At 46.7% G+C, this 23,900-nt stretch overlaps 1 protein-coding gene across 25 annotated transcripts in view; it reads left to right on the forward strand.

Annotated features, from left to right (window-relative positions):
- LOC102936729 (cohesin subunit SA-2) overlaps window positions 1–23,900 on the forward strand; it is a 159,679-nt gene that overhangs the window by 79,713 nt on the left and 56,066 nt on the right. For 5 of the 25 annotated variants that reach the window (XM_043537724.1, XM_043537723.1, XM_043537729.1 and 2 more), the window contains 9 exons: window positions 1,211–1,362; window positions 2,068–2,169; window positions 3,456–3,601; window positions 3,698–3,826; window positions 7,406–7,596; window positions 10,223–10,397; window positions 11,587–11,674; window positions 12,745–12,924; window positions 14,953–23,454. In XM_043537724.1, coding sequence (XP_043393659.1) covers window positions 1,211–1,362; window positions 2,068–2,169; window positions 3,456–3,601; window positions 3,698–3,826; window positions 7,406–7,596; window positions 10,223–10,397; window positions 11,587–11,674; window positions 12,745–12,924; window positions 14,953–15,069 — 1,280 coding nt within the window. In that variant the 3' untranslated portion in view covers window positions 15,070–23,454. The other 20 variants (XM_043537737.1, XM_043537742.1, XR_006287816.1 and 17 more) reach the window with 19 other exon arrangements.

Raw genomic sequence — 23,900 nt, forward strand, 5'->3', positions numbered from 1 at the left:
AACACCTCTCAGGGATGGTCTAGGTTTACTTGTCTGCCTTAGTGCAGAGGGCTGGACTAGCTGACCTTTTGAGGTCCCTTCCAGCCCTACATTTCTATGATACTTATCGAGCAACTTGCTCTGAGGAATTGAACATGAGAAGAAACATATTTTCAATTCCTCAGTCCTCCCAACAAAGGGTCCCAACTTCCCCCTCCAAACTCACTGTCTTACTCTCTCCCCTACAATAAACTCAGCAAACTCCTTCATCCAGGAGTGATTCCTTGTCTTTTCTCTCCCATGAGCCCATCTGCCTGTCTTATCTGTCAGCTGCCCCTTGTCAGTTCTGACCCTGACAGTCATTTACTCCTGGTCAGCCTACCTGCCTCTCATTGGTTCCTAGGCCAGAGGCTGGGTTTGAGAGCCAGAAACAGGTCATGTGGGATTCCTAGGCCAGAGATCAGGGAAGCTTTCTGGCAGCGAGGAGGCAGAATTCACTCCAGGCAGGAGTCTAACTCTCCCAGGCTTTCCTTCTGCAGGTAACTCTCTCCAAGCACCTCCAGCAACAGGGCTGGCAAAAGCCGTAAAAGCAATTGGTTCCCAAATGTATTATTATTTGTACTGAAGTAATCCTGGGGCCCCCAGTTATGGACCAGGACCCCATTGTGCTAGGCACTATACATACACAGAACAAAATGACCTGCCCCAGAGAGTTTACATGCTAAGTAAATGTCAAATGTCAGTGTTGATAACTACTTGGAAACTTGCAACTGAATTCTTCTCTCACAGGCTGTGTGTACTAGTTTGTTTCTGTGGAGTTACTCATGAATTGAGTGCTGGGTGCTGGCATTGATTTCTTTTAAAGAAAAGATGTTGATATGGTTCGCTGGTCTTTTTCTGTCAGATGTGTTTGGTTTTTGTTCTGTGTTCCGTGTTTTGGTCCTGTCCTACAGCTATAGCCGGGATCTTACAAGGAGATTCTGACTGGTAGAAATGTGAAATCCCTACAAAGATCAAAATAGAAAGGATATACAAATGAGTAGCTTGCACTGTCATCAGCTGTGAGCTTTGAAATGGAAATAAACCTATATCCTTTGGTAAGGATAGTGTCTGTTATTTAGAGAGTTGACTGAACAGCTGAGTTTGTGTAATTTGGGTTGAAGTTGGCCTTAAAAATAAAATACATTAAGTAAAATGTTAGAAAAAAGCCTTAGCATGTTTATTTCCCTAGACTTGACAGAAGAGGAGGAGAGGGAAAAGGAGGGCTACAAATTGAATGATTTACACAGGAGGCGGAGTCTTCTTGCAGTCTATTGCAAGCTAATTGTGTTTACCGTGGTGGAGATGTCTGCGGCTGCTGAGATCTATAAGCACTATATGAAGGTAACACTTAGCTTTGAAAATGCATTTACGCCATGAAAGTGACTCTAGTACTTGTGGAAGGTGCTGGATTAGCAGCCTTGGAGGCCAGAGTCATCTGTTTATGCACAAAATGGTTGCAGAAATGAACAGTAGCAGTGCAGGCTTCTCCCCACTGCTCTGCTAATGTACCTTAGAGTAGAATGAATGATTACTAAGGGACAGGGTAATTTAGTTCCCCGTTCATTAACTCTTTGGCTTCTGTAGAAGACTGCCAGAGAGGTGCCATTTGTGGTGGTGGCACTTGGTCACTAGGATCACTCTAAACTTGAGTGAAATGAGTGGTTTCAATAGCCATCTGCTGGCGATGACACTTGGTATCCACGTGGCCAGGGCTGGGTGTGAATCAGTAGTCTAGGTGTGAAAATCTCCATATTCTGTTTCCAACTCATTGATTCAGTCCTCCTGTCAGAATAATACTTAACTATTTTTCATCCATAGATCTCACAGTACTTTACAAAGGAGCATAAATAAAATTATCCTTGTGAAAACATGTAAAAAAAGTTCCTTTTAGCAAGATATCTAGGACCTGGAATATTTTATGAATTGTTCAGTTTTTTTAGCAGTCTCTGTTTTTCCTGTGTTTCATGAGTGTACCCCAGATATTGTGTATTCATAAAGCTGTAGTAAGGTAGTGATGTTTCTGTTATGTATTTTTTGCACTAATAGACCTACAATGATTTTGGAGATATAATTAAAGAAACCCTGAGCAGGACGAGGCATAACAACAAAATCCAGAGTGCCAAGACGTTGATTCTCTGCCTGCAGCAGGTAAGAGTAATGCAGAAGGAAAGGGACTCTGATGAAAGCCATCCCCACACTATAATTTTCTATGTACCTTGTCATAGTTATTCAAACTAATTTAAATAGATAGTGAAAAAGTCACTTTCTTGAATTCATGTAAGTGCTTTTCATTGTCAAAGCACCTTATGAGCTTTTTGGCCTAAGAGTAAAAACATATTTTTTTTTGCCAAATACCTGATCTTTTAGGATTGTTATTATTCGTGGAGCGTCTTGTGTTGCAAGATACAGATTAAGGGCCTCTGGCTACATAGTGGTGAGCAGCCTCAACTCCCACTGAAATTGGGGGTGGTTAGCATTTCTCCAGAGGTGTTCAGTGCCTTCTGGGATCAGGCCCCCATTGTTTCCATGCTTGACTAGAGAATTTAAATTAGATTTTTATTGAAGAAATTGGACACACCTGATGATGGCCCCTGCTCCTCTAGTTACACCAACTCTGCCATAGCAGTATTGAGCCTGATAATCTGTTTTACAAACTGCTCTAGCCTGGTTTCCTCATGGACATCTGTTCTCCCAGCATCCATGTCATACTCCTGAGTTGCAGAACAGACTCCTCCTAGATTGACTGATATATGAGCTCTGCTAACTTCACACACTTCGCCAGGAGCTTAGATCCATGACCCAACCCCTGAAATACGAGATAAAGTGAGGGTGAGCCGCATTTGGCCACATATATTCTGCCCACATAGTCAGAAAGTCTGTTACATATCACATAGACAACTGGCCCAGGTTGGTCTTTCATTGACCTTCAAAATTTTCAGGTCGCAGGGAACAAACTTCCTATACGTTCTATTAGAAAAAAACTTGGCAATAAGGTCTGTGTCTCTCAGTTGGCTCAGTCCTGTCCTCAACTATGTGGGCAAGCGTTGCTTCTTCTCTTTCAAAACTAGCCGTTGTGTATCTATGCTCTGATTTTCTCTAACCCTCAGGATGAGATTAAGCCCTCTGACTAGATCCACTGATCTCAGTGGGAGTTGAAGGCACTTATCACTTTGCAGGATTAGAGGCCTATGCAAGTAAGGCATCCTACCTGCTAAACAGAGTGGCACCCTTTGCAGATATTTTCCCAGGCAGTGCTCAAACCTCTCAGGTTTGTTCCAAGTGAGTGTGATTCTTCAGCAAATGAATTTGTTTTGCGCTTGTTCGTTTCCTTTGCAATGCTTCGCTCTACATGAGGTAAGTATTGTATGGCTGGTGTGTTCTCCTTGTGCTTTTGTTGCCTGGAAGTTTACATGTTGGTGTTTGTGGTTTTGCAGTTGTTTCAGAAACATACAGAAACCCATGGTAGTACCCACAGCATGGATTCGTCTTTCACAAACATTAAAGAACTTGGTCGTCGCTTTTCACTGACATTTGGCTGGGATCAGGTGAAATCCAGAGAATCAGTAGCCATGATACACAAGTATGTGCCACATAACCATATATTGTCCATGGCATTGTTTTTGTTTATTTTCTCTGTTAAGTTACTTTGTCCCTCTTATTTTTCCCCCTCTAATAGAGAAGGGATTGAATTTGCCTTTCAAGGAGCTGCTGGAGTGGAAGGGAAATGCCTGCCTCCAAATTTAAGCTTTCTGTTAATCATCAGTGAATTCTCCAATAAGCTACTAAAGCCTGACAAAAGATTAGTGTAAGTTACCTTTATTGCTTACTGCCAGACAAGTGATCTTAGGTGATGCATGTCATATGCAGCACTTACACACTCGTGCATAGATCATTTTTGTACAGTGTGTCTTTGTATAATGGATGGCTTGATATTGTTGGAAGAATTGTTCAAGTACTTCTCTATCTGGCCAACTTTGGAAATCTGTTTGGTTTCCCATCAGAAGTGTGGATGATTGGACACTTTTTCAGTTTTGATTTCTTCTCCATTTCAGTCTATGCTAGCAGTTTTTTGGGGTTGTGCATCTACATACCCAATCAGTTTTCAGCCATAATTACAACCAAAAAAAAAAAAAAAGGTGTTTAAAAAAAAAAAAAGGCCATGGGGGAAAATGGTGTTAACATTATATATGAGGGAGGGAGGTATATTGGCTGGCAGGAGCAAATAGAACCCCTTTTTTAAGGGTGGTCTCAAGTGTTAAACAGTTTAAGTTCTGTCCTGGAGCAAAGAGAAGAGGTGGAGATAGAGCTAATACAGTGACAACGGAATGGAAGGAGCCAAAACCACAATCCATATGACTGGGGCAGACTAGCTTCTCTGAGGATTCTGTTACAAAATATGTCGCATGAAGCTCTTCACTGCAGGAACTATGTCTTTGTAGAGTCCCTGACAGAATGGGATTCTGGTTCTGATTGGCACCTCTGGGTGCTATTGTAATGTAAATATTAAATAATAATAATATAACTCTGGGCCATTTATTCTTATGGCTCTGGATATTTTGTATCCTAGTACAGAGGAACATGATTGTGTCTGTTAGGCTTGGTATACGGTATCAACTTATGTTTGTATAACTACATCGTTCAGGGGTGTGGAAAATCCACTCAGAACACCCCTGAGCAACATAGTTGTACTGATCTAACCCCAGTGTGAACAGTGCTATGTTGACAAGAGGGCGTCCTTCTTTTTGGGGAGGTGGAGTACCTATACGGATGGGAGAAACTCTCCCGTCAACATAGGTAGCCTCTTCACTAAATGCTACAGCAGCGCTGCTGCAGCGTTTTAAGTGTAGACAAACCCATAGACCCTACTTCCTCAGTGTCTGCTCTTCTCTGTCTCTGGTACTGCAGGAGCTCCTTCCTCCTTTCTGTCCCTTGATTCCTTCCATTCCATTCCTTCTCTTTTCTTCCTTAGTCAGTGGAACTCCAGCTTTGACTTCTGCAGCTGCAGTTTTTTATATATCTGACTTGTAAAATCAGTTAAAATAAAAGAAACCTCTCATACACACTTCCTAAGAAGCAAGTATCTTGTAAGACTTGGATGCTTATGATTAAATATGAATAAATGTTGTGAATTTCTGGGCAATTTACAATAATGCCAATAGGTAAAGTTTCATGACAGAGAAGAAACCAGGCAGCAAGTAGGAAAAAAAGCATGCTGCCTGCATCCTGCCATGCCCTGTGTAACTTGCTCACTACTGGATTGTTAAGCTTACTGGTTATAGCATTAGCATGGGTTCAGTTGGAACTGATCTTTCATGGAGAGCTTCAAATGACTTGTATGCCAAGGATTAAGAGTGGTAAAATGTTTAACCTCATGCTACTCTTAATCCGTGACAAACAAAATGTATTCAGAATTCAGTTACACACAGAATGCATATTGAGAAATGAATAAGATATAAAAATGCAACGTGCAGGGGGAAAATGTGCAGTGTGCAGATTCCCTTTTTTGTATTGTGACCTCTGATTGTTTGATTTTGATCAGTCTATAATTATAGTAATTACCCTTTCTAATTTTGCATTTTTGCTAGCCAGGATCTCTTGTGTGTACCACTAGATTGTACCTTCCACAAACTTTTGTTTAACTCCATCATCACAATGTGGACTTGGTTTAAGCAATCGTTCTTTTCCATATGGTGATCTTTTTCCCCCAGGTGGATTTCTGTTAATTCACCCTTGCAAAACTCTATTTACCAATTTGTCTTAGGAGAGTAACTTTTTTTTTTCTAATGATAAAGGATAATGATTTTTTAATGATAAAGGATAATGATAAAGGATAATGATAATTTCATCAGCAGGATGGGCAGGATGGTAAATTTTCATGATGATTTTCCAAGGCTGTGTCTAATTTTTTTTCCAGTGGGTATATTCCAAGAAAGCAGGAATATCCCTACTGGTTTGCTCATCTTTTGACCACTCTTGTGAGGAACCAAGCAAGAAACACACCTAGAGTTTATCTTCAGCTGTCTTTGACTTGCCCACCTATGTTGGAAATAAATGAAAAACAATAAAGTTCTCAAGGAGGGGGAAATTGCAATTTTATCTACAACTCTACATTCAAGCTATGTTTGTAAAGTAACAGTTTCTTTTCTGGGAGGCTCAAAATGCCTTGCAAGGTCTGGAGATTATATTTCCTTTTAGAAATATTTAGGTTTAGTTGCACCATAAATTACAGGACGGAATGTTTTAAGTCAACATGAACTTTTGAAAATAAACGTCTGGTTATTTTCATTTTTATTATTAATCAGGCACAGGACTGGTGAACAGACCTGCATAACATTTGTGAATGCACCTATAACACATGATAAAGAGAATAAGGACATTTGTTAGAAAGGAGTATAGCCAACATGTTCTAAGTATATGGAGTTTAGTGGTAAAATATTTTACTTGTCAGTTGGTGTTTGCCACAAAATATACATAGAAACAATTTATTAAATAAAAAACAGTGCTAAGGGCTTTAAAATAGGAGTGTTTCGGCTGACATCAATGGGAGTTGAATTAGACCCTAAAATTTTAGTTACAATACACTCTTGTTTGAAACTAACATATTGCATAATCAGTGTGTTGAGTCTCCATGATGCATGACTCTAATCATCTGAGTCATCCTCCCAGGACTGTCTTTTTCTTGTTTTGATGAAAGCTCTGATATTTTCCAGGCTGCCTTCTGAATCAGAGTAGTAATAACAATATAAAATTATAATTAAAATAATTATTGATATAATTAATTATATTAAAATGTATAAAATGTTCATGGTGTGCGTGTTCTAATGTGGGATCTGGTTTAACAGTGCTGGCTGGATTGGAAGTGATGAGCTGTAGCTGGAAAGCATTGTGCCCGCCCGGCCCCCACCCCCGCTTTCTAATTCCGGAGTTCATTTTGTCTTGCTGTTAAATCAGAGGGAATGCCTCTCAGTTGGGTTTCCCTCTGCTCTGCAGTTGAGGAGGCAGGACTAGACCTTTCAGTTGCTGGGGAGGGGTTATCTTACAAGAAAACAACCCAGTAAATTGCTTCCTGGCAGCAGCAACAAGCAGTTACTTTCCCTGTGCTAGAGTGTAGGAAATTGTACTAAAAGATGGATGTGGCTCTGTAATTATTGGGAATCAAGAGTTGTTTGTAATGTTCTGAGCAATCTTTCAGCTTCGGAAGCACTCACACTGATTTGTTTTCTCGGAAGGGGGAGCCAGGTCCTCCCTCTTTCTGTTGCTTGATGGATCTGGTTCTGCCTCCCCAATTGCAGAGGAGAGGGAAAAAACCCAGATGTAGGAAGGGCTAGCCTAGATAGCTACAGAAGAAACTTTGATTTTTCTTATACTTCTCATTTTTCCCCAGGTACGGTTACCTACAGAGGTATATAACAGAGCCAGCATCTTGCAGAGGAGATGAATGGCACCCCTTGGTTTGGTACAGGAACTCTTTGCTGGCAAATGAAGATGAGGAGAATTCTGTTATCAGCAGTTTAAGAGAATGGTCAACCACAAGCAGATCTAAGACATCTTCTTTTAAAAGAAAATTGTCTAATGGTATGAAAGTTCCACCATCTTGTTAAATCTGATTGGTTGTGTCCTCAGTAAAAATGGATAACATATCACATTCAAATACTGCAGTGCGTGGGCTGTTGTAGACTTGCCATTCTAAACCCTATATTTTTCCCTTCAGATTTGTTGTTTTCATCATTCACTAGAGAGAGGCTTGGTCCAGTGGTCTGAGTATGGGAGCCAGAAACTCTCGAGTTCTGTTCTAGTCCCTGCTGTCATTCATGCCTTCAGTAGCCTTGAACCAGTTACTTAACATCCCTGCCTCAGTTTCTCCATGTCTAAATGAGGATAATATTACTTGACTCCACACAGTGGTATTGTGAGGATTAGATAAATTTTATGAAGCCCTATGAAATGAAAACAGTTATTTATAGAAGTGCTAAATATAGATTCTTACTGTTACTATTTTTGGGATGTATTCTGTTAGAAGAAACAAAGGGAATCCTCTCCAGAAGATCCTTTAATTCCTCCCTTTCTGGCTTACAGCCATCCTCAGGGCTATGCTTTGCACATCATCCTTCATCTGAGGAGTTGATGGGACTCCCTTCAGAGTCCAGTATCTATGGCAGGGGTGGGCAAACTTTCTGGCCCAAGGGCCACATCTGGGTAGGGAAATTGCATGCAGAGCCATGAATGTAGGGTTGGGACGGGGTTGGGGTGCGGCAGGGGGCTCAGGGCAGGGGGTTGAGGTGCGGTAGGGGTTTGGGATGTGGCAGGGGGCTCCGGGTAGGGGCTTGGGGTGCAGGAGGCGTGTGGGGTGTGACAGGGGTTTGGGGTGTGGGCTCTGGCCCGGTGCTGCTTACCTGGAGTGGCTCTGGGTGGCACAGCGTGGAGTGGGGCCAGGGCAGGCCCCACGCCGCTCCAGGAAGCGGCCGGCACCACGTCCCTGTGGCCCCGGGGAGGGAGGTAGGGGGGAGGAGGGGAAAGAGACAGAGGGCTCCACTCGCTGCCCTCCCCTGTGGGTACCTTCTCCAAAGCCCCAAAGCATTGGCTGTGGTTCCCCGTTCACAGCCAATGGGAGCTGCGGGGAGAGGTGCCTGCGGGCAAGGGCAGCGCACGGAGCTCTCTGCCCCACTCCCCACCCCAGAGGCCGCAGGGACGTGGTGATGGCTGCTTCCGGGAGCGGCACGGGGCCCGCAGTGCCACTGGGGTGGCAATCCCGTAGGCTGGATCCAAAGCCCTGATGGGCCAGATCTGGCCCGTGGGCTGTAGTTTGCCCACCCCCGATCTCTGGGGACATGGGGGGATTGCAGCAGCATGTCACAAAGGTGGTCTGCCTTTCCAGAGAGGCTACGTGCATAGTTATTATGTTGGATCATATTAAAGAAGTTCTGTATTAAAATCACAAATGAACTTGATTTCCCATAGTTTAAATTCCAGGGTATTACTAATTAAGAGGTCTCTTGGTTTTTGGTACTGTTTCTCTCCCTCTATGTGTGAAACTTGCAAGCTGCTAATTGTGTTAGTACATCCTAAGACAGAGTCTGTTCTCAAAGCAATTCTTTGTAACAACAACTACTCACACAGAGAGAGACTCAAAGCAATACTCTGTAACAATAGAAACAGCACCCAGAGACTCCCCGCCCTTTTGTTGTATTCATCTCGCTTTGTTAACAATTGTGATTAAAATAGAGATAGAGGATGTATGTGGATGGATGCTTGGTGTGGATAATAACTGAATGATCAGGGAGGTGCCAGCCTAAGAATCCAGCGTCCATCGGCTGAAGAAGGCGTCAAGTGGAAATAACCAGAGGACCCCCGGAGGGCAGACTGGAATCCACCCAACAGCCTCAAGGATGGGAGAACCAAAGAACAAGATAACATCTGGCAGCACGGAGCCGTCAGGAATGTGCTATCTGCTGATTGATTCAGCAACAGCATGATGAAGCAATTCCCATAGACTGGCATAAGAAGAAACTCCTATAAAAATGGACTCTAGAAAGTGAGAACTTTGGGTTCTGATTCTGCAAACCAACTTCCAGGAGCATCAGATGAGCATCTGACAAGGCCCTGCTCCCTCCTCATGTCCAGACCACCTGGCCAGTGGCTTGGCGTGAGCAACTCTAAGGCTAGTAACTATGATAACAACCTTGCAGAACCTGTGTGTGTGTGTGTGTGTGTGTGTATGAATGAATGTATGAATAAATATGAGATTGAATGGAATGTTATAGCTATGACTAACTGCTTACTATGATTCTTTCTATATTCAGAATAAGTGTGGTATTTTGCCTTTTCCCCTTTAATAAGATCCTGCTGGTTTTTATTTTATTGGTATAACATGTGCAGCACTGACAGTGCCCTCTGGTCTGGAGAGGAAGAGTCAGGGCCCAGAAATCTAAGCTGGAGGTCTCACATACGCTGTGCAAAATCAGCCACTGCCCAGGCCGTCATTTTGGGTTTTTTGTATAGATTTTAGCTGGGTCATTCAACACAGTGGAATTTTAAAATGAATGCTTTGCTCAGAGTGTCTCCATGAATTTAGCTTCCACAATGACTGCACCCATTGTAACGAATGCTGCTTTTTCCTCTCTCTTGGGCTGTTTGAAGTATTCCTCTCTCAATGTCTCAGAGAGCGAGAATGAAGAATAGTGCTATTGATTGTCTGTTACAGGGTCCCTGCCTGAAACCAGCCACACTGAGACAACAAACAAGACTCCAGACTTCCTGTGCACTCCAGAACTCACTGCTGCAGCAGGGAAAAGCAGAAAGAGGTTGAAGTCTCAAGATACAAGTCTCCAAGAATGTCTGCCATTCTTTTGTCCAGTGGGACTGAGCAGAAGACGTCGGTGAGGGAAAAATGGTTCACAAGCCCCTAAAAGAGCTGGGATTTTTCAAATACGCAGACTGCAAAACTGTGTGCAATTAGTGCAGTGTCTTACAGTTCACACCTTGGGGCACTCCTTGTGTTCTCAGTGCTGCTACGGAGCAGTTGCCTGGGGCCATACCCTCCTCCTGATTCTGTCTTCCAACTTCTGTGTTCTCCTCTTGGACGTACAGGGAGTGAATAACCCTCTCCCCTAGCTGCCCAGACTCCCGTTGCTCCCTAGTCCTATAGGCAGCTGGGGAAGGAGGAGAAGGCTTCCTGCCTGACTTCTATAGTTCCCAGTCCCATTGAAAAAGCTGCAGAGGGAAGAACGGGGCTTTCCAGCCCGGTAACCTCAGATTTGAATCACTCCCTAGCCCTTTGTGGGGCGCAAAAGGGGCTTCCCAGGTACCAGTTACTACCCAGCTTTGGGTTTGGGAATGAAGAAGGGTGTTTCTCCACCCCACCTGTCCCCAGCTCCTCTTTACTCCTAAGAGAGAAATTGGAGAAGGAGACATCGTCTTGGCCTCAGCAGCTGTGCTGCTGTGTTTCTGGTGAATTCCTTCCTGCAGGGCCTGAGGCCAACTGTGTGGGAGCTCCACACAGAACATGACATAATGGAGGAAGTGCCCAACACTATCCACAGAACAGGGCCTCTGGCTAGACTCCATGTGCCAGCCAGTGCACCAAGAAAACACGCAGACAAACAAAGCAATATTTTCTCTGTAATATCTCAGGTACAGAAATCTGAGATGTCACTTGTCAGGGTTAAAAGGGAAAACACAAACTCCAGCCAGAAATGCAATTTTCAGGGTGACAGCGCCCACTCTCCTTAAATGGATTTACTGGACAGACTCATAGGTGGGTGGTGGGTTGTTTTTTGTTTTTTTTTTTTTGTTTTTTTTTTTTACACTTTTTGGTTGTTTGGTGCCAAGTTGCACGAATCAAAGTTCGTTTTATCAGAATATAATGAAGCTCTTCCCCACTTTGGGCCAAAGACTTTGGGCTTCTTTATGCAAGAATCCTAAAAGCAACTCGTATCATGTGCATGCAGTCTTTAAAATCTGCCCTCCCTTTTAGCGCCGCAAGCAAAACACATCCTAAGTAGAACCTCCGTCAAAGGGAAGTGTGTTTCCAGGCCAGGAACTAAACTGCTCGGCTTTTCGTTCCAGCGAAGATGTGATCAAGGCAGAAGACTTCTCAGCAGATGGTGGAGCAGAAGATGTAGGCGAAGATGTGGATGTTGTTGGCGCAGACCAGGTAATGGTAGTTTAGTTTTGGCTTATCCAGATTTGGACAGTTGTACTCGGGCTGCTGTGTGGAGGGGGAGAAAAGTGATAGTACATAACCCAAGAAGCCAGTTTGTCAAGCTCATGTCTTTGCTCCACCTGTGTACCCTACTCCCCTTTACAGCTGCTAGAAGCGGGAGGAAGAAAGACTTTTCATTTTTCCCCCAAGTTCTTTCTCTTGCTTGTCTATGGAGCCTCTTCTAGTAGCATCTTGGCCCTGTTACATACATTAACAGCTTTCAAAAATCTTTCAAGAGAAGGTACCCATTCCCCTCCTACATACTTGGAAGGCACTTGCTTATGAGCAGATGGCTCTTCCTGGTCTACAGCAGGGACACATTTTACCCTTTAGGGCAGCAGAGTAATGTCCAGCCAAGTCCCCTAAATATAAACATTGCCTTTCAGAAAATCCCATTTAATCCTATTTCTTTATCAAGCTGAATTGAGGCTATCAAGTTTCCCATGCTGCAGCTGCTAACTTCACTAACCCCTTGAAGCAGGTGAGCAAACTACCTTCCCTGCCTTTCTTAAAGGCAGTGGTCCCCAAACGTCTGAAGGTTGTGCCCCCCTTTACCCTGTCTGCGCCCCCCCCCGCCCTCCAGGGCTGAGAGCTAGGCCGCAGCTCTGAGTGAGGGGATGTGGAAGGGGTAAGGAGGCCGGGAGCCAGGACTATGGCTGGAGGCAGGGCCGGAGCAGAGCTGGGGGTGGGGCAGGACTGGGTGTCGCTCCCTCCCCTCCCCCTGTGGGGGCTGGCCTGGGCCTGCCGGGCCCCCCTGAACATTCCTCTGCACCCCCATAGGGAGGTGTGTCCCACAGTTTGGCGACTTCTGCTTTAAGGGTTAGTGAGGACAGCAGGTGTAGAAGGTGTGCATTTCCTTTAGGTTGTTCTCATTATAACCCTCTTCGCCTCCTTTTAGACGTTTTATTGGACAGCATTTTTGAAGGTGGTGCAAGCAGAATTGATTTGTAAATGGCTTTTTTCCCTTGTGGGTCTTTCCAGCCTTCCCAGATATGTTCATTATGGGACGTTTTGACTTTCAGGTGTGTGATGGGTTGTATCAATCCTGCACACGGCCAGGAGGTGCTGACCAATCACTGGAGACCTCACCTCCTTGCCTCTGTTATACAGGCTCCAGGTGGAGGGGACAGATAAAAGGAGGCAACGCAGGTCAGTTGGGGCTGGCGGAAGAGGAGGAAGGATGTGTGCTGCAGGCTGCTGCAGAGGAACTGTTGACTCACCCGGCTGTTGGGACCGTGGACCCGGCCTATGCTGCGGATGACTAGCCGGCCACAGAGACTGACAGGGATGCCGAGCCGCTGCCAGCTGAGGACATGCCTGAGAGGGGCTTTATGGTAGGAAGTGACCCAGGGAATGTGTTAGGAGCCGTGGCTTGAATCCTTAATAGGGAGTTTACCGGCTTCATAAGGCCCTGGGTTGGAACCCGGTGGAGTAGAGTGGGCCTGGGTTCCCTTACCCCCGCACTTGCCACTAAGAGTGGCTACAAGGGACTACTGATTTGGACTGATTGTTCACCCTGCCCTGCCCAGAGGGTCAGAGCCTCCGACTGTCCTTAACAGTCGAGTCCTGTTACGAGGGCCAGACCATCATCAGTCGCTGCCCAGGAAGATGTGGGAAGTCATCTGGGAAGAGCTCAAGTCGATGCTGGCCGTTGGAGGCCATGGCAGAATCTTGCAGTGAGTGGAGGAGCCCCATTGTTCTCGTTCCAAAACCTGATGGATCCATGAGGTTCTGCATAGACTTCCAGAAAGTCAGTACAATCTCACAATTCAACACCTACTCTCTGCCCTGGGTGGATGAACTGCTCGAGTGACTAGGGAATGCCAAGTTTATATCTATACTGGATCTAACAAAGGGGTATTGGCAAATTCCCCTGACGCCGATCTCCCAGGAGAAGACAGCCTTTGCCACGCCATTCGGCCTTTTCCCATTTACAACCATGTCATACACGGGGCTGTGTCGACCTTCTAATGGCTTATGGATTAGCTGTTGCAGCCACATGATCAATACACAGCAGCTTATATTGACAACATAGTGGTATACAGTGCCAACTGGGAAGATAATCTAAGTCACCTCACCACAGTACTGCAAGCACTTGGGGTAGCTGGGCTAACTGCAAAACCATCTAAATGCCACTAGGACAGAAGGAGGTGATGTACCTGGGATACGCAGTGAGGCGTGGGTGGTTGCACCCACTCGTGGATAAGGTCCAGGCCATGAGAGACTGCCCAACCCCCTCGGCCAAAAGGCAGGTGAGGCAGTTTCTTGAACTGGCCAGTTTCTATAGACGCTTTGTGCCCCAGTTTGCCACCCTAGCAGCGCCCCTTAGGGACCTGACAAAGAACTCCCAGCTAAGAGGGCATAGTGGTCCAGGGACTGTGAACACGCTTTCCAGACTCTGAAGGACTGATTGAGTCAAGAACCAGCCCTATTCCACCCAGACTTTTCGAACTGGTTTATACTCCAGACAGACACCTTAGAGGTGGGCCTCGGAACGGTGCTATCCCAGGAGCAGGATGGGGAAGAACACCCACTATTCTACCAAAGAAAGAAATTATTTCCCTGTGAAACGAGATATTCAACAGTAGAAGAAGAGGCACTGGCAGTGAAATGGGCTGTTGAAGCCTTACATTATCATCTGCTGGGGAACCCATTCCAACGCATGACAGATCATGCATCCTTTCGATGGACCCACTCCTTGAAGGACACTAATGCTAGGATTAGAATTAGAAATGGTACCTCTGTCTCCAGCCCTACAAGTTTGAGGGACTTTACCGCCTGGGGAGAGCCCATGCAAATGCTGATTTCTTTTCCCAAGTGGACAGAGAGGAAGATGAGAGAGGACAGCCATCAGGTCCTGACTTGAGGAGGAGGATGTTTGACAGGGTGTATTGAGGGGGGGAGGGATAGCTCAGTGGTTTGAGCTTTGGCCTGCTAAACCCAGGGTTGTGAGTTCAATCCTTGAGGGGGCCATTTAGGGATCTGGGGCAAAAATTGGGGATTGGTCCTGCTTTGAGCAGGGGATGACCTCCTGAAGTCCCTTCCAACCCTGATATTCTATGATTCTGTGATACTATGAACCACACACTGGGCCAACAGGTGCTGACCAATCACTGTGGGACCAGGAGACCACCCTTCCTCGCTTCTGTTGTGCATGGTCCAGGTGGAGTGGACAGGTTTAAGGAGGCAGCCCAGCCCAGTTGGGCTGGAGGAGGAGGAGGAGAAAGGATGTTTGCTGCAGGCTCCTGCAGAAGAACTGTTTACTCACCCGGCTTTTGGGACCGTGGGCCCGGACTATGCTGTGGATGACCAGCCGACCACAGAGACGCCAAGCTGCTGCCAGCTGAGGAAATGCTTGAGAGGGGCTTTATGGTAGGAAGTGACCTAGGGCATGTGTTAGGAGCCAAGGCTTGAAGCCTTAATAGGGAGTTTACTGGCTTCATAGGGCGCTGGTCGGAACCTGGTAGAGTAGGGTGGGCCCAGGTTCCCCTATCCCCATCCCCCGCAGTTGCCACTAGGATTGCTACCAGGGATTCCTGATTTAGACTGTTCACTCTGCCCTGCCCACAGGGTCAGAGTCCCAACTGTTATTGGTTGCCCTGGCCGGGAGCCCCAGGGGCTACAGACTGAGTGTTTGCTTTGCCCATCCCAGGGACTACGGACTGTTTGTTTTCTCTGCCCCGCCAGAGGTCCTGAGCCCCTGGATCGTGATTGTTGACTCAAAAGGAATCCCAACAACTGTGTGATGGGGTATATCAACCCTGCACTGGGTAAACGAGGATGGCCCTGGTTGACACACCAAGCCCCCATGACAAGGTACTTCTCCTCTGGAGTTCAACAGATTATTTGCTTTGGCGTTTGAGTGGTTTTTTATCTTCTTCACAGTTTTTGATGTTTCTTTTCCAGTGAGAATAGTGGCAGGAATGTTCCTGAACCTGTGCTATTGGGATCATAAGTTCTATGTATAGATAATGGGTGTGACCCCCCAAAATCCTGCATCTTTGTTTCATTTTCATCCAGTCATTTGGCAGATGCTGCATCTGCCCTCATAGTTCACACACTAGCCTCAAGCCTTTCACATTAGAGCAGTGCCTCCCTTCTTCTGTAGAAGATCAAGTATGGTGCTCTCCTGAGTCAGTCAGGGCAGAGTAGTGAAGTGAAATATCACTCCAAGTGAGCTCAGACCTTTAGTTCTGACAGCAGGCTTGCGTCCTATACAATGTTTTCTTAGAATGTTTTTGTTTACCTGGAGTTGAGGAGGAGCAGATGGGAGAAATGAAAGATTAAAAACATGTTGCCATTTTCTGTGCAAGCTGGACATCTGGTTAGCTGAAAAACTTGTTTTTCATCTTTGAGTGATGGTCCCTACATGTATTCCAAATGGGGGGGGGGTGCGCATGTGTGCGAGGTGTCTGAACTGGAAGGTTTTCTTAGCAGTGAAGGTATGACAGGTTGTGTAGGTCGACAGCTCTCCACCTCCCACTTATCATTGCATGGCCTGAGTCGGAACCTCACAGGAGCGTCGGAACCTGTATAGAAGGGGAGCGGGGGCTACCAGCGCTGGAACTGTGGCCATGGCCCCTGTGCCTCCTCTTCCCCCTGAAGCCATCCCCTGGCCAGGCTGGAAGCCAGAGCCTGCTGTGTTGGTGGGACCATATTCTCAACCCTCCTCCTCCCCCTCCCCCCTAAGCTGGTCTGAGCTGCTTGCCCAAGCCCCGCCCCACTTAGTGGAGCTGGCCTGAGCCACTCACCCAAGCCACACCCCCTCCCCACACAGAGCCAGGCCGAGCCCTCCTCCACCGCAGAGGGCTGACCCGAGCCCCACCACTCACCCCCTGAGCCCCTTTTAGGAAAAACTGGGCATTTGTCCCATTTGCTTTTGCCAGCTAATGATCACCGCACCTCCATGGTCACCAGATAGAGACTCATCATCTTCTGGGTTGGAGATTGGGTCATGCTCCTCTCTTCCAAGGAGTCACTCCCACCACTCTTCCAGACACTCTTACCCTGCCATGGACCTAGGCACAGAGGTGCTATTGGATGCTTGGCCTAAAGGTCACTGGGGACCTATGCTGGACATCATGAGGGACATCTTTCAATGGTGGGGGACTCCGCTTATAGACCTGTTTGCCACCTGCAACATCAGTTCTGCTTCCTGTAAGGTCACAGTGTGGGGTCCCTTACAGATGTGTTCCTGTTTCCATGGTCAAGACAGCTGTACTACACATCTCCTCCTAGCCCTCTGATTCCCAAATTTCTGATGAAGATCAGTGGAGACCAAGTGCAGGTCATTCTCATAGCCCTGGCGTGGCCCAGGCCGCATTGGTTCACCACCCTCTTAGGCATGTCCTTGGAGGCATAGCTACGGCTTCCACAGCACCTGGACCTGATCTCTTGGGACCATGGTCAGCTGCTGCACCCAAATCTCAGCTTTCTTCATCTGATGGCCTGGAAGCTCCATGGCTGAATCCTGCTCAAAGCAGGTCTGCAAGGTCCTACTGGGAAGTAAGAAGCCCTCCGCCAGGGCTACCCACCTTGAAAAATGGAAGCGATTCTCCATCTGGTTTCTCAAAGGTTTGGAGAGGGTTTACCTCCAGGTGAGAGGTCCCTTGTCCATCCCCCCTGGGACCTGAACTTTGTCCTGTCAAAGCTTACAGTACTGCTTTGAACTGCTAGCAACGTGCTCATTGTTACACCTTTCCTGGAAAGTGGCCTTCCTGTTGGCTATCACTTCGGCCAGAAGAGTTTCAGAGATCTGGGCCCTCACATCGGAGTCCCCATAGATGTTCTTTTTTGAAGGACAAAGTCTATTTGTGACCACACCCATCATTCCTTCCAGTAGTCATCTCACAATTCCATTGCAGTCAAGCAATCTTTCTGCTGGTTTTCTGCCCTAAGCCACATGCAAAGAGAGAGGAACAGTGCCTCCACTTGTTGGATGTTTGTCCGGCCGTGACTTTCTACATACAAACCATTCTGCAGATCTACTCAGCTGTTCATCGCAGTAGCGGAAAGAATTAAAAGGTTTCCTCATCTCTGCACAGAATCTCATTGTGGATTCTTCTTGTTTAAGGACATGTTATGAATTTGTGAACATCTTGCCCCGAGCTAATCTAATGGCTCATTCCACAAGGTCTCAAACTTCCCCCACTACTTTCCTAGCACAAGTCCTGATTCACGACATCTGCAAGGCAGCAATCTGGTCGTCAGTTCACACATTCACAGTGTACTGTGCCATCATACAGCAGACTAAAGACGATGCCAGCTTTGGCCATGCAGTCTTGCAGTCAACCTGTCCTTGAACTCAGAACCCACTTCCCATACAACTGCTTGTGTACAGTGGAATGGACATGTGTGTGCACTCGAAGAAAAAATGGTTACTAACCTTTCCGTAACTGTTGTTCTTCGAGATAGTTGCACATGTTCATTCCAAAACCAATGCTCCGTCCCCTCTTTTTGGAGGCGGTCGACAAGAAGAAACTGAAGGGGGGAGGGTTTGGCAGGGCCCTTTATACTGGCACTATGAGTGTGTGGCACCATAGTGCACTAGAGCTGACCCAACGGATACCACTTGGGGAAAAAATTCCAGCAGTTATGTTCAGGTTGTGCACACACCTACATTGGAATGGATATGTGCAACACATCTTGAAGAACAACAGTTACAGAAAGATTAGTAATAGTTTTTTTCCCCACTTGAAGCCACGTGCAAATAGGGAAGAACAGTGTCTTCACTTACTGGACATTAGACAAGCCCTAGCGTCTACATAGAAAGCACTAGACCGTTCTGTAAATCCACCCAACTGTTCATAGCAGTAACTGACAGGATGAAGGGTCTCCCTATCTCTGCTCAGAGAATTTTGTCCTGGATCACATCATGCATTCGCACATGTTATGATCAGGTGGGTGTTCCGCCACCAGTTAACCTGAGTGCTCATTCCAAGAGGTTGCAAACATCATCAGTGGCATTCCTAGCACAGATCCCTATTCAGGACACTTGCAAAGCAGCAACTTGGTCTTTAGTGCACACGTTCTCGTCTCACTACGCCATCACTCAACACAGTCCAGGGCCGATGCCAAATTTGGTCAAGCTGTTTTGCAGTCATCGTGTTCATGAGTTCCAGCCCCACCACCTATGTAACTTCTTGGGAGTCACCTGCAGTGGAATGCACATGTGCAATCACTCTAAGAAGAAACAGTTACTAACCATCCATAACTGTTGTTGTTTGAGATGTGTTGCACATCTCCATTCCATGACCTGCCCTCCTACTCCTTATATCAGAGTTGGCCGGAAAGAAGGAAATAAGGGTAGTGGGGTCAGCTGGGTGCTTTATACTGGTGCTATGAGTGCATGGCAGGAGAGGACATTTGAGCTGCCCCCATGGGTGCCGCTAAGGGAAAAATTTCCAGCGACTGTGCTCGGGGCCTGTGTACATCTACAGTGGAATAGACAAGTGCAACATATCTTGAAGGATAACAGTTACAGAAGGCTAGTGACCATTTTTTTAAACTGTCAAGACCCATAAACCTTCTCCAGTGCTTCCCATGGCGCTTCATGTTGTCTTTGGGAGCCATCTTGCCCTATTTGCCCACAATTTGGGCAAGATCACCATGGACTGTTGGATACCGAAGATCATCCCAATGGATATGCCGCCATAGAATTTCTCTCTCTTTCCCACATCAGCCCTCCTCCTGGGCAGCCCCAGGGGACCCTTCCCAGCAACGCATTCTCCAGCAAGAAGCAGATGTCCTTCTCGTGAAGGGAGCCATAGAGCAAATACCACCACCCTATCTGGGAAGAGGCTTCTGTTCTCCATACTTCCTCATCCCAAAGGGCAGACACACTGCCCCATTCTCGACCTTCGACTACTGAACATCTTTATCAGGAAATCCAAATTCTGCATGGTGATGCTGGCACTGATTATCCCCTCTTCTCCTCAGGGGGCCTTGTTCATGGCTCGACATGAAGGATGCCTACTTCCATATCGACACTCATCTGGTCCACTGGAAATTTCTCTGTTTCTGTGTAGGACACCCCCACTACAAATTCCGGGTCATTCCTTTCTGCATAGCGGCGGCTCGCCGGGTCTTCGCAAAGGTCCTCACTGTTGTTGTGGCACAGATACACTGCCTCTGCTACTTGTGTACCCCTATCAGGGTGACTGGCTCCTTGTTGTGCTATTGCAACAAGAACTCATCACTGCCATCCTAGCCCTTGGCGCTCTCCTGATGTTTTTAGGTATTTGCGTCAACAAGGAGAAGTCAATGCTCATATCTACGCAGATGATTAACTTTATTCGCGCGCAGCTTGACTTCATCCTGGCATGAGCGTTCCTTCTGGCAGACCACTTTGCAATGCTGACAGCCATAATTACAGACCTACGCCACAATCCATGTATCATAGTTCACTGTTGTCTCTCCCTCCTTTGGATATATGGCAGCCTGTACCTCCGTGACACCATGTGCACATCTGCACTTGTGTTGCTTCCAAATGTGGCTCCTCTTTATCTACAGTCCCAGCAGGGACTGCTTGGAGGCCAGACTCGTTGTCCCCCAGTGCTGGCCTCCCTTGCCTGGTAGACAACCCTTCCAAGATCATGGTCGGTACCCCCTTCACCCCTCCTACCCCAGAGGCCACCATCACCACAGATGCCTCCCTTGCGGGTTGGGGGCACACCTGGACCATCGCACAGCCCAGCATGTCTGGATGCCTCAAGAGGTCAGGATGCATATAAACATGCTAGAACTGAGGGCAGTCCATTTGGTGTGTCAGGCATTTCTTCCTCTCCACCGCTCCTGTCACATTCAATTCTTCTCTGACAACATTGCAGCAGTTGTGTACATCAAAAAGCAAGGCAGCACCAAGTCTCCCTCCCTCTGCTCCGAGTCCATCCACCTGTGGAACTGGTGCATCAGACCAGTGGATTGGGGGTACACCTGGAACCTGTGGAACTGGTGCATCAAACGCCACGTAACATTTCAACACGACCTCCCGTTCAATCAAAATTCCCTGGCCGACGTGCTCAGCAGGACTCTCTACCTCAGTAATGCCTGGGAGCTACATGATGGCACATTCTAACATCTCTTCCACCGATGGGCATCCCCTACTGGGATCTCTTCACCACTCATGAGAACTGCAAGCAGCCCCTTTATTATTCCAGGGAAGCCTTAGGGAAAGGCTTGCAGGGTGACGCTCTTTTCCTCCCCCAGTCAGATGACTGCTGCTACGCCTTCCCCCCCTCCCGCAAGTACTACACAAGGTCTAGCAGGACTGAGCTACCATAAGACCCATATCCTCGTTCTGGCCCCATCTGTTTTCATTTGCGGACCTCTCCACCCACAGACCACTCTGCCTTTGTACGCTCCCAGATCTATTCACACAAAATCGGGACAATCTGCTGTCCCAGTCTGGGCCCTTTTCACCTCACAGTCTGGTATTTGGATGGGGGTGCTCCACCACTGGTGTGGCAAATACTTACTCAGAGCAGGAGAGTATCCACCAGGGTATGCTACCGAGCTAAATGGAAACACTTCACCTTATGGGCCACCTACCTCACCACCCACTGAGTGCAATATCCATATCTCTTATCCTTTACTACCGTCTCAATCTCAAAACATCAGGCCTTGCCCTCAGCACTATACAGGTCCACCTGGCAGTGCTTAGTGTCTTTCTTCTCCCAGTAGATGGCGCTTCTGTGTTTACACACTCAACCACAGTTGGTTGCATGAAGGGTCTCCTCAATACTTTCCAGCCAGTATTCAAGCCCACACTCCCGTGAGACCTTAATCTTGTTCTCTCCGCCCTCACAAAGCCTCCCTTTGAACTGCTGGCCACGTGCTCCATCTCTCCATGAAGGTGATGTTCTTGGTTACCATCATCTCAGCTCGACAGGTCAGTGCACTGGTGGCCATGATGGTTGACCCACCCTTACACAGTGTTCCACAAGGATAAAGTTTCCTTTTGCCTACATCCTAAATTTCTCCAAAGGTAGTGTTGGAGTTCCACCTCAATCAGTCCATCCACCTAACTGTTTTCTGTCCCAAACCACTCATCTCCCATGCAGACAGAGTCCGCATTCCCTCAATGTCTGCTGTGCACTAACATTCTATCTGTTCAGGACTCACTCCTTCCGCACATTGCTGAAACTGTTTGTGGCCATTGCCGATCACTCCAAGGGCCAAGGCTTCTCTTTGCAACGAATCTCCAAATGGGTCTCCAGGTGCATCCGCAAATACTACACACAATCCAATGTGCAGCCACCAGACAGAGTCACTCTCTACAAGCAGCCACATCGGCCCGCCTCGTGGATGTTTCCTGGCAAGCCATCTGTTGCGCAGCAACATGGCACTGCAGCCACACAGTCACGTCCACTACGCCATTGCCCAAGCAGCGGCTGCGGACGCAGCAGTAGGCCATGCCATACTACAGACGGCACTTCCTACCTCATTCTCGCACTCCGCTCCACACTGATCACTGCTTGCTACACACCCACTTTTGGAATACATGTAGGGCTCATTACTCAAAGAAGAAGTGGTTACTTATCTGTAAGTGAAGGTTCTTTGAGAAATGTGGTCCCTATTTGTATTCCAATACCTGCTCTCCATCGCTTCTACTGCAGACTGGACTACTCAGTGGTAAGAGGGACACAGAGAGGTGTTGACCCACATTACCTATTATACCCTGGGCTCTGAGCACCGCGGGATGCACAACACATGTGGTTCAATGAACACTGCTAAGGAAACTTTCTGGCTCAGGCATGTGGCACACGTGCGCATCGCCCACATTTGGAATACAAATAGGGACCACACATCTCGAAGTACCTCCTCTTCCTGGTACTGGCCTCCAAGTCAACTGGACAAAGATCTCTGGGTACTTAATAGCTAAATAGCAAATGACACCCCAGCCAAATCTCCAGCTTTAGCCGTGCAACTGGAAGCAGTTATTACCACTCTGGTAAATCGCTCCAGTGTTACTTCTGACCTGACTGCTGTGAGGCTTCTGGTAATACGGGAGTTAGGAACTCTGACTGAACTTCACTGATTTCCTGTTTCTCCTTATTAGCTTGGGAATTTTTATAAGACATCCGGCTTGTTTAAATATAGTCACTAAATGGAGAGCCTGTAAGACAATAATTTTCATCAAAATTTTGGGTGGGGCAACATTCTGCTGGGCACTAACTCAGAGATGTGAGGCAACCAGTTCAGTTCCAAAACCCTTTATCTGCAAGTGGCAGAATGCGCAATTACTATAGAGGGAACACAACATGCCTACTCCTAGGGATTGTATCCTGCCTTCCTGTTCCAGAAGAACAAGATAACTAGTCATGGGGGCTGGAGTGGCATGCATGAAATGGGGAGAGAGAGAGGGAAGAGATGCCAGGAGAACATTTATATGTGCAATGGAATTTGCTTTTTCCTCAGATTTGTACTAGAAAAACAACAATCGAAGAATATAGTGTAAATGTAGACTATAGACTTTTAAAGAGTAATGTTTTTTCCATTGAGTATTGAAAATTGTTTTGGTCACTGATGCTATCAGATTTTTCATCTGTTCATTGGAAAGGTGAACTGATCCCTAAAAGGCAGCTTGGGAGATCCAGTTGCTCCTGAACCTTCATCATCTTTCCCGTGCTTTCTAAATTGCGCTGTGTTTTTCTGACCAGCTTTGGTAATTTCACATTTTTTTTTTCCGTGTTTGATTGCTAACTGTAAAAATAAACAGTGTCAAAACCAAACTTGGTTCCTGTTTCTTTTTTGAAGTTACAATACTCTAAATGCAGCATGTTTGCAGTGGAGAATTAAGTAAACAGGGCCAAAAGCCCCCGCTCTCCCCTGCTCAACTGCCAAAACCCACTGGCTTGCACCTCCTATTTCTCCCTCCCTCAGAACACTTCTGTAATCAACACAAGCACCTTAAAATGGAAAATTTAAGGTCAGTAAGATAGAAATTTAAAACTCTGCCCAATGCTGAATGCACCTGAATCTGCCACTGGATTTCCAGGGTGCTGCCATCTTCAGCTGGAGCAGCTTAGAGCACATAAGGGCTTAGCCCTACATAGAGCCAAATAGCTTAGTTCAAGTATAGGGTGAGTTATACATTTAACTTCTGTCACACACTCTTCTTCCACACCTTACTGCTAGGGCAACAGGCCTTCATTTTTCTCTGATAGACAGTTCACAT

The sequence above is a fragment of the Chelonia mydas genome, chromosome 1 (genome assembly GCF_015237465.2).
Source record: "Chelonia mydas isolate rCheMyd1 chromosome 1, rCheMyd1.pri.v2, whole genome shotgun sequence".
In the NCBI taxonomy this organism is placed as follows: domain Eukaryota; kingdom Metazoa; phylum Chordata; order Testudines; family Cheloniidae; genus Chelonia; species Chelonia mydas.